General features: G+C 42.0%; 1 protein-coding gene across 1 annotated transcript; it reads right to left on the reverse strand.

Moving 5' to 3' along the window:
• Positions 1-3,682: 3,682 nt before the first annotated feature.
• LOC138287079 (proto-oncogene Mas-like) lies at positions 3,683-4,612 on the reverse strand. Its single transcript, XM_069227439.1, has one exon. The coding sequence runs from the start codon at positions 4,601-4,603 to the stop codon at positions 3,683-3,685; it is 921 nt and encodes a 306-aa protein (XP_069083540.1). The 5' UTR covers positions 4,604-4,612.
• Between the last annotated feature and the right edge of the window lie 6,724 nt (positions 4,613-11,336).

Raw genomic sequence — 11,336 nt, forward strand, 5'->3', positions numbered from 1 at the left:
GATTACTGCAACAGCTCTCGAGGCAGAGAGGGGACTGGAACAGATGGCTGGCTACCTAATGAATCCTTGAAGAATTCTCATCTGCCCCGTGAAGAACTGAGGAGGGGTGTCTCCTGCTTTACCTTGAATCCCTAGGGTTGCAAGGGAATTAGGTCCCGATTTAGATCTTGGAGGTAAGTATACTCCATCAAGACAGAATATGCGTACTGCCAAGATAATGGTCCGCCCACTCAATTCAAATGCAGAGGGCCATCGGTTTAGCTATGGGGGTGACTACTCCGTCACTGCAAACCTCTTTGATGGCCCGACATAGTAAGACCCATAGGAGAAATGGCTATATGTCTTCCACCCAATTAGGATGGGCTGCCATATAGTCATTTTTTGTACTGTCCGTTACCACAAAGCAAACCCTAGTGGTAGGGGACAGAAAAAAACGAAATAATGCCCACTTGCCATGAGAGATAATTCCCAATGACAAGAGAAGCATTTAATTTTTTTATTTTCAAAAAGAAAATCCTGCTTCTGAATGTTCTTTAAAAGAAACAGAAAAACTGTTTGGGACCGGGCTTAGTCATGTAGCCGGAGCCTTGCACCACACAGTGAAGAGCATTTACATGAACCGCAGCAGCAGAGGTTCCTGCCAATGCTTCATAAATGAGCGCCAGCCTGGCCCCCTGGCAGAACAACAGGTTGCCCTTAGAAATATAAATTGATCCCCTAGTCTCTTGCTTACATCATGATGAAAAGGGGGACAAGGCGTCACCAGGAGAATCTTGCTTGCTAAGAGGAACTTTTTTCTTAAAGGTTAGAAAAAGTGTAGCAGATACTTGGAAGGACATAGTAAAATCAAATTTGTACTAGAACCCTCAGCATGATGTCCAAGAAGCCTCTCCTTGAAGCTTGACAACTTCCGAGAAACCAAAGAAGTTGTCATATAACATCTGGAAAAGTAAGGTACGATTTCCTGGTTTGGCAAACTTTGGCGGGTTTTTTGCACCAAGAAACGATGCACCTGCAGAAATGTGAAGACAAGGAATCTGATCTCATAGAACTCGGCCCAGCTATCTCACAATATTCCGCTGGCAGTGCTTAATTTGAGCCAGTGGGTACCGCCATTTACTTTTCGGCATTAAAGCAAGAGAGGGAAAAACAAATGAAAAAAAAACGAGGAAGAGAAAGATGGGAAAAACTGTTGCAACCAGAGAAAGCAGGAACCTGCAACGGTGGGACAAAGAAGCAGGGAGTGTCTGGTAGAAACTTAAAGAGGCATGAGGTGTATTCTAGACATCACAGCCCTGGTGTTCGGACCACCGACATTTAAAGCCTCGGGCATCAGGCACTCCTTCTTTTACAAGTTAAACACGGTCTGCAAAACTTAGATATTGTCCTAAAATGGGTCTACAGAAGGTGCCACTTCAGCGGCTACTTTTTCTAGAGTTGCCCCATTCGGAGATTTTGTACTGTGACAACCAAGGCCCCATCAGGATAGCATTTTGCCCCTCTGGAAGCCAGCACAGACACAGCATTCATCTTGCTTCATTGATCTATTTTGAAGAGATATCTTTTGACTAATTCTGTCAACCTGCATCATTTTGCTCCCTGGGTTTACAGCTTCATATGTTTTCTAAATCTCCGTCCTTCATTAGTTATGACAGTGACCAACAAACAAGCTCTAAACAACCGTAACTATAATATTGAGATGGTGTTACTGTTTTCTTGCCACAAGCAATTTTCTCTAACACAGACCTTAAAGCCAGTGCTAAACTGTCAAGGGTACACTTGGGATTCGTTTAGAAAACCTGTTTACTTAACAGGAAGAAGATCTGACTTTATTGGGTTTCAGCTGCAACACATAGAATGATGGAGGCATGTCTCTTCCATTTCTTAGCAAACTGATATCCTAGCCTGGGTCTGAACAACAAAAGAAACATAACTTTTTTTCTTTCTTTATTTAAGGTATTTGATGTATTTGTACCTAGCAACACGAGCAGTGGAATACTTAATAATTATTAACTCTACATGAGCAAATGTTACATGAGAGTGAACAAGACAGATAATTAATCATTACTGTTTCCTTACACTATATTTCTGATAATAATTGGCTTACAAATTGTATAAATGAGAGCACTACACTAGCCAAAACAATTTGCAAGTGCATGCATAATGTTGCTCTGTCCAGCCTCTGGTGTTCTCATATATGCCAGTTATTTGGAGACTTAGGTCTCCAAGAACTTCTTTCTTACGGATAATTGCTAATTAATTATCTGTTATCAATACAAAGCGGAAATTTCTTGAATTGTTAAAGTTCATAGTTCAGGCACATCTGTGTATGAAATGCTCTGCGGCCCAGAGTTGTACCTGACAGCAGTCAAACATGTGAAAGTGAGAATTTTCTAGCTCGATTAATACTTGATGAGTTGGCTACTGTCTGGTAGCGCAAGGGAAGACCGCACATGGAGAACAAGAGTTTTAGTGTATGTGATGATGGGCCTCAGCAAACTAATATTCATGCTATCTTTAGATATACATTTTAAACAGTGACCCAAATTTAAAATTTTGCTTCTACTCGGTTATAAAACAATGCTTCCTTATATATGCTTAAGCCGTACAATATCTACACAAGCTACACTGTTAGTCAGTCTTACGCAAAACCACCTAGATTTGACGAATATTCTTTATTTGCTGTCATTGTTCTATGTCCTGGGTAGACCTTCTTTGGTTTAAAATCAAGGAGACTAATGTCCTCTTGTAATTTGACACAGTTTTTGTTGTAAAATGATTTTGCATCTCACCTTATGATATTTGATTATTGCATCATTTTATGGTTATTGTACAAACTGGATACAAAGAGAATGGAGATATGCTTCTTTTGATCACCCAAAAACATTCAAAGCTGCAATGATAGTCAAATATTTTCACCAGTGATACATTCAGTGTGTAGTCATCACAAGCTGCAGCCACTCTACCATCCACAGTTTCTCTGGCCGTGTTTGTCAAAAAACATACACTAACTCTGCTTCTACATATTTTTCTGTTGCTACATCACGGGAAAACTTACTTGACACCACCTGCCTCCATGATGTCTTGATTCACATCATTGTACAAACTCTGAAGCAAATCTTCTTAAGCAGAGGCTGGCTGTTTCATAGATGGCAACCTCAGTAGAGTATTCTCAACAGACAATAGTGAAACTGAACTAAACCAATCGCTTCTTTCTTGTCCCTGAAGCACTTTGCTATCTGCTTTTGCGTAGGATGTATTTTCTAGTTCACTCTTTTGAAAGCATATTCTCCTTTCCATAGTCAATCCCTACGATATAGTCTGTTCTTCAAAACTTGATCCAGCCTGTTTACACAATATTCCTTACTTGTTACTCATTCATTATCAAGTTTTGGCCATGCTGGTGAATGAAATTATAAGGTTCAAGTAAGAAATGCCTGGTTTGCTGTATGATTGTTTGTTTTGCACCACACATATTGTCCTGGCAATATATATTTTTTAAATGTCTATAAATATAAATATGTAGTGTGGCCATAAAGTCTCGAGATTGTCCTTCCAGAGATGGTTTTAACTCAATGTCAGGGCATCTGGATGAGAAGTGAGGTGAAAGATATATAACAATGGAGATGATAGACATTACGAAGGATGCCTGAAGATGCTGGGGCACCACGTATTGTTGTTGCTAGAATGACTCGGATTCCTCTTTAAAGGCCCTCTTTAGAGCATTAATGATGGAAACTTTGATCCGTTGACCTCTGAGATTCCCCACGAGGAAGTAAATAAAAGGATTTAGGTTGCTGTTGATGGTGCAGCAAACAATGGCTATGTGTAAATACTGAAAATGGTAGATATCAAACTGGAACAGGAAGTTGAATAGCGACATAGGAGCACAAAGAATAAGGAAGGCAACAACAGTGCTGATGATGAGTATGTACACTCTTGGTGGGTGATGTCTTTGAGAGGTCCTGTAGATCTGGATGGCCAACGCCAAGTTGGACAGAAGAATCAATGGCAGGCAAATCATTACACTTGAAATTGTTTGTAGTGCAGAAAGTACTCCCCAAATCTTGTCATCTTCAAAAACATACTGCGCTGCCATCGGGGCACAAGCAAAGACCCAGGTAGCAGCACTTACAATGGTGGACTGGTGCTTGTGGCGGCGGCATCTATACCAGATGGGGAACTTGACCGAAAGACACCTCTCCAGGCTGATGACTGTAAGGAGGTCCTGGCTGGTGAAGTACCCCAAATAAAACAAATCTGCCTGAACATAAGTCAAGGAATCGTTCTTCATGACTCCATGCACACGCAGTAGATACAGTGATATCAAAAGGATGAACATGAGCAGGTAGATAAAATCTGCAATGGCCAGGTTTAGGATGTAGACAGTGAACGGGCTCCTACGGATCCAGAAAGTAAGGTACCAGAGAACCACGGCATTCCCGAGAACCCCAAAGATAGAGATACCAGCAAAGAAGCAGAGCAAGATCTGATATTTTATATCAGCTTTGGGTGCTGTGATATTATAACCTTCATCGTAAGTGTAATAATCTATCAGGTCTGAAGCGTTGGTAGTGGTGGGATGAATGTAGGACATGGCCATAGCACTAAGGCTTCTTCCACCTGTAGCCAAGACAGGAGAGTAACAAAGGTAAGCGAGAACTGCAGAACCACAAACAGGAGTTACAGGTGTTTCTCTTTACACAATCGGCTACGTCACATATACATGTGATGCATATTGGTGTCACAGGGATGGGGAAAATCAGTTTATAATAATTCATACACTTCCATAGGTTTGTAATATCGAAACATTCTCACCTTCAAATATTTCTTTAAACTTCTGCAAAGCGCAAAGTTGGGAACGTTTTTTTTTTCATGCATACAAATTGTAATACTAGCCACTACTGCTCAGTAAATATACATCTCACTCAACTGACTGTCAATTCCTCTTCGGGTCCTGACGATGTGACTTCCGGCGGCAGAGGAGGGGTTGGACACGTGCACTTTCCCTTCCTGCCGAGGTTTAATTAAAATCTGTGGTAAGCAGATGCCAAACCTGCAGGCAGTGGTGTAACGCAAAATGATTGGCTCCTTGCAGAATGTGATGAGGGGCCCCTGAATCTCCAATTTCTCACAGCTATTCATTGGCAGTAGCCTTAAGGTGGGCCCCCGTAAAGGTTCGGGAGCCCCTGAAGGGTTGGGGCTGCTTTAGTTCCCTGCTTGAAGGCAAAGGACTTAGACAGACACCTCTCCACCCACCACCCCCGGAACAATTGCTTTCATGATTGCTGCCACAATCCGGGTCAATATAGTTACCCTAATGCAATGGGCATCATGGTACTTACCTGCTAGTAACAGACAATGTTCTTCAAAAAATGTTTTATGTGCTTGAGAAGTAACTTTAATGTTGCACTACAAGCGGGGACATATTTCGCCATTTTCATTTCAAACAAAGCTTTTGCCCACTTCTAACTGTGCTCATCATTCTTATGACAGGGCTTCGAGTGGGAGAGAAATTTAAAGTATAATACTGTTCCAGTATTTCCCTTTTGCCATTGGAAGCTAAGGCAAAGCCCTGAACGTTAGTAAGAAACTTTGGAGTCAGATCTTTGTGACCTAGCATTCAGCTATCTAGAGCCAGGCACCCACCGCAGGGAATTAGGAACAGAGAAACTAAAGTTAGCCTCAGGTAAAGTCCTGAAACTTTACCACCTGCTAGTGTAGCTTAAATTTCTCACGCGCCGTACTGGTGGAGACCCTTTTCAAGCAGCACCCGAACATGACAAGAGTGAGTCTATGATGACCTAGTTCGCGGACATATTATTCCACTGTAAGGTCTAACCACCCACTATTGAACTGGCTGTTGATCTACATGAAAGAACATGGACAGGGACCTGCTGATATCATCTAAGATTCCAAATAAACTCTAGTAAGCAGTGCTGACTGACCAGAAACATTCAGTTGCAGTCACCATTACTTAATTTTAGACACGGAACACCAACAGGTTAAAAACTTTACTGATGGAACACAAAGGTTGGAGCAAAGCATCCTCCCAGCCTCAGAACAATATGGGGGCCAATTCAAGCCACAATTATTTCTTCAAAAAACCTTTTCACTGTGGGTTTCTTAGGACCACTTGGCCTAAGATGGTCAGTGTCACATAGGAGGAGATGGAGTATAAAGACCTGGAGACGGGTCTGCAGCCTACAAATTGAACCAGAGAGGCAACAGGTCTATGGTGGATCCCAGGAGTGGGTAAGCCAACTGAAAAAATGAATTAAAATAAAAAACTGAGTAATTATAAACACTGAAGAGAGGCCACATGGTGGGTAGTGGGTTGGGCCCAACGCGTAGTTCAGCCAAATCTCACTACACACATCTGAGAGCCATCCACAGTTGGTGTTAGCCACAAGGAAGAAAGGGTGCAGGATATGTCTTGGGGCTTGGATGCAAACCAGGTTATGTGAGCAACCCCAACTGTTCACAACCTTCGGCTCTATGGAGCGACATTTGGCTACATGTTTAGAACTGGGATCAACGCATGGCATCATGATGTGATTTTATTTTATTGCTACGAAACAAAACCAAACAAGCAAGGCGATTGGTTTGGCTTGAATTGGCTTTTATAAGCTGCTACACCTACTGCCTTTGCAAAACGCACCAGTACCACATTTTAATTAAAAAAATAAATAACCTTAGAAGCACCCCTTGTTTGTGCGACCGATGTCTATGGCCAAGCAAAATGGCAGCAATGAAAGGCAGTGTGGGTTGGTAGCAGTGGCTGACTGTTACAGAAGGACTGTAATCTACACAAAATACTAGAAACGCTTTATAACACTAGCCTTCTAACTACATTATTTGCATACTAAGGGATGCCCATCTTTATGTGTCTAATTGACTCACCTACAGTTGGCATAAGTTATCTTACTTCTAAGCCCCTAGTATATTGTACCAGGGATACCTGTAAGTTGCAGCACTTATTGTGCCACCACAAGTGTGACAAAGCAGAGAATAACTCCCAGCCTGCCATTGCAGATTGGCAGAGCAGACATACATCGCTTTAACAGTATATGGCTTTCTTTTAAATAAATAAAGACTGCTAAGTAGCATGTACATTAATTTCCTGGTGTTATCATTATTTACTGCCTGGCTACAACTCTTGTCCTGTCACCATCATGGAAGTCATTTATGGGTTGCCAGGGGTCGCAGCTGGGACCCCTGGCTTTTCCTTTGCTACCTCTGTCACTGCCTTTGCAACCCCTGGCTTCAGAGGTGGCAAATTCAGTGCCAGTGCAAATTCAGTGCCAGGAACACAGGGGCAGCTCGTCCTTATGGACGTCATTTGGGGCTCCACTTTCTTTGTTTCCAATTTGTATTACACTAATAGTGAATAATATTGTATTTTTCACTATTATTGTAATATAAATGGAGTACTGTTAGCTGGAATATGCCCTTCCTCGGCAGCTGGGATGAGTACAAAATTATTTTAAATGTATGTTGTGTGCATGTTTGCTGGTCAGAGTGTTTTTATGGCCCAGATCGTGAAAGGTGTCATGTAGCGCTGTGCAGCAGCCAAAAATGCTGCGCTGTGATGCGTGACAAGGAGAGAGCAGGAGAGCGCCATGTTCACATTGTAATGGCAATCACCTCTCCCTAGCGCCAGCGCTGATTTCAGCTACCATGCGCCATGCACACACCTTAGTGCCATTTTTCTGGGATATCTGAGTGAGTCTATCATAGGTTTTGTACAGGAAGGGTAAAGGCTTTTCCTACTTTGTATGTGTGCTGTACAGTGCAACACACATCCAAACTCAGAAAAGCAGGGAGAAATAAAAACATTTATTCGTTTAATGCCTGCTTCTCAGCTGGGCTAATGTTTGGCGCTAAGGGCCATATGTACGAACACTTTTTCCCATAGACACAGAATGGGGAAAAACCTTTGCTACATATGGCCCCAAACCCTTTCTTCTGATGTTTCAGAATGGGGTTTGGCACCAAAAAGCATGGGTGATTGCCCGGGTAAGCCCATGTACCACCCATGTAACGCTCCCTTGACGCAAAGTAATGCAAAGCAGTGTTTTGCTCTGTTTGCGTTACTTTGGAACACAAAGTAATGCAAATACCTATTTGCGTTACTTTGTGAATCCCAAAAAAGTTTAGCATCAGTTTAGCATTACAAAAGTAACTCTAACCCGACGCCAAACCTTTGAGAATCTGGGCCTATGTGAGAGAGTGTATTTAAGTGTGAATTTGTGCGCATGTGTACGTATGTGTGTGTGTGAGTGAAAGTGCAGGTCAAGGGGTGTGAGATGCCACTTTCATTACCTCTAGCATTTCGGTGAATTGACGTCCATGGTCACCCTAATGGTTTTAGAAAGTAAAAAACGACATCGTATTGAAGATTCACCTAAATGGAGCTCCGCTATTCTCCTTTCCACCATGTAAATTCCTTTCCAGGGTGGGGAATGGAACAGATTAGAACCAGATTTACTGTGGATGTAGGGGATGTGTTTCTCCATAGGTAATACAGTATCCACATCGAGAAAAAAACAAATGTGTGCTTTCACTCGGGTGTTCTATTCTCCCTCTGTGGAATTCTCACATATGAAGAACTCCATACAATAGGAATATGGTCCAGCAAGGAAAATCACATGACTATCCCAGGAATACAGTATGTATGGAAATCTACACCTTGTGTATGTCCATTTAAAAATCGACTTGCCTACAGGACCCTAGCACATGGTGCAGAAAATACACCGAGAGCCTGGAAGTTAAGTGCCGTCTGCGGACTGCAGCACCTAATGTGCCATCCACAGAGTAGGCCCAGAAAACATGGCTTCACGTCTACCATATTTGTGCCTGGCTGCACCAGCCTTAAAACCTGCTATTACATCTATCATAATAACCCGTTTTGACAGGAAGGAAACCCTGCTTATAAATACTATTAAGTCACCCCTATGTACTCCTGGTTTCCCCTAAGGTTGGGATTCTGATATTTAAAAGTGAAACGTCCAAAATGAAACTTGCCATGTTTCCCCAGTGACTGGCATTCGAAAGTCATTTTCGCTGGTAGGGCTATAGTTTAATTTCAGAAAATGTCAAAGTACAGACTATTATAAACTTGACTCTGTAGTTTTTGACAGGAAACGGCTACAAACGTCAGCGAAAGATTATGTTTAATATTTATGAATAATGCAATTTAATTAGAAAGTGCAGTATTTGATACATATTTTTAAAAAGTAACTTTTAGAAGGTTACTTTTACCTGCCATGGGCTAATTAGCAGGAGCCTACAGACAGCTGGGCTGCTACTGCCTGAGCAGAAACAATGGATGGCCTAGCTATGGTGAGGTGCTTTCCTCCCCTTCCAAAGAAGACCAGACTGGGTGGACCCAGCAACTTAATTAATCTGTAATTGACCTGCCCTTTTACAGGTGAATGTAAGGTGAGACACAGGGGAGGCCATCTTTTCTTCCTCTAAGTAGGCGGAAAGCACCCCCGGAACCAGTTTTAAGTGACTACAAAGGATTGGGCTACTCATTTCCCTGGGCACAACTCTAGGAGGCAACACGTGCGCAGCACATGGGAGAAAGGGTTCCCCCACCTTGCATTTCAGGAGTAAGGTGATATTATTTGCAGAAGGGTAGAACTGCTGAAAAAGAGGATAGGGTTGCCCACCACAGTCATATGATGCTACCCCAACAGCCTCTCTACTCTACTATCTCCGTACAAGGAGAAAGTTCAATCTCTTTTTTTAAGGATTTCAGTAGTGCAAAGCAGTCAGATGTGATTGTCCTTATTTGTGGTTTATAGAAAGGTAGCTATCAAATTTTATGCCCAAGTTTTTCTCTTCACGTTTGGGAACTGAAGGGTGCCCTAGGTCTGTCAGCCACAACATTCCAATGTGTCTGACTTCAGCTTCAGACAGCTGTATTACATCGAATTTGCCCGCCACTTCAGGTATCCGTGCAACCACACCATCATCCATGTGCTGGACGGCTACCATCACCTGGGTAGCATCTTCATAGGATATGAGATTGAAACATCAGTGCTCCACGATCTTCCCAAGTGCTGGCAAGTAAAGGTTAAATAGCATAGGACTCAGCGTGGAACCATGTGGTACCCCGCATCTCAAATTTATGAAAACCAGAGGTGAACATGGGGAGATTGATTGCTTGCTCCCTCTCAGATAAGAATGACTTTATCTAGCTGTTGGCTGTACTGGTTATCCCCACATCCCTTATTCACTCTAAAAGGATCTCATGAGAGACTGTGTCAAAAGCAGTCGAGAGATCCAAAAGGATGACCCCTGCTTTCTTTCCAGTGTTTAAGTTAGATTTAATATATGTAATATATTCAGTGAACTCCAAAAGAGCTACTTTTGTGCTAAAATTATTGGGGAACCCAGTCTGAGTATATTGCAGTATATCATATTTCCCATAGATTGGGAAAACTGGGTGTTAACCATGTGCACCAGCATTGTCCTAAGTACTGGCTGAAGAGTAAAACAATTATAAATCTGCATTGTTTTTAAGCAATGGAAAAACTAATACCTTCTTCCACATCTAGGAAAAAATGCCTGATCTTAAAGATTGGTTAAAAACAAGAATGATCTGTTTATTTAAGCAAGGTGCAGTAAGTCTGAGACTTGTTGAGGGACATACGTCTAATGGAGAGCTGGAGCGGGCCATCAAATAGCATTGCTTCTGATTCTGTAAGGGATATCTACTGAAAACTGATACTACTTTTCCTCCTAAATGTAATAGGTTTTCCATGTGAGGGGAAAGGACGACCACAGCATTGCCAATAACCAGATTACAGCAATGAACATAATTGGTGAATTATCACACAATGCTAATGAGATTTCCACATTTTGTTTATCTCCAGCCTGGGAAAGAAGTTACTTTATTATCTGGAATATTGTTTTGGTTGAGTTACAAGCTTTATTGATTTGATCAGTGTAGGCATTCGCCTATTCTTTCAAGATCTGTTTTTTAGAAGGCACTGACAGCAGCTGTAAATGCTGCCTTATCTCAGAGATCATACCGCCTTCTCTGTTTTCTTTCTAGTTGTTTACAGAGGCACCTTTCTGCCTGGAGAGATGGTGAAAACCATGCAACTGAGGGGAATTTGCATTTCGATGTGCCCTTTTAAATGGGTGCTAATTTTTTTTAATGCCCGAACAAGGGACGCATTAAACACATTTACTGCATCTTCAAACCTAACTCTGAAGTAACATCTCTTAATCTAAGAAAGTTAATTAGGTTAGGTTCCATGAAAAAGGAACTAGATAATGGTCTGACCATGTTGCAGGGTAGGGATTTGAGCTCACCAATG

This window comes from Pleurodeles waltl, chromosome 4_1 (assembly GCF_031143425.1).
Source record: "Pleurodeles waltl isolate 20211129_DDA chromosome 4_1, aPleWal1.hap1.20221129, whole genome shotgun sequence".
NCBI lineage: Eukaryota > Metazoa > Chordata > Amphibia > Caudata > Salamandridae > Pleurodeles > Pleurodeles waltl.

Excerpts from the sequence above, each read along its gene's own strand:
- LOC138287079 (XM_069227439.1), bottom strand. The coding sequence starts at position 4,603 with ATGGCCATGTCCTACATTCATCCCACCACTACCAACGCTTCAGACCTG.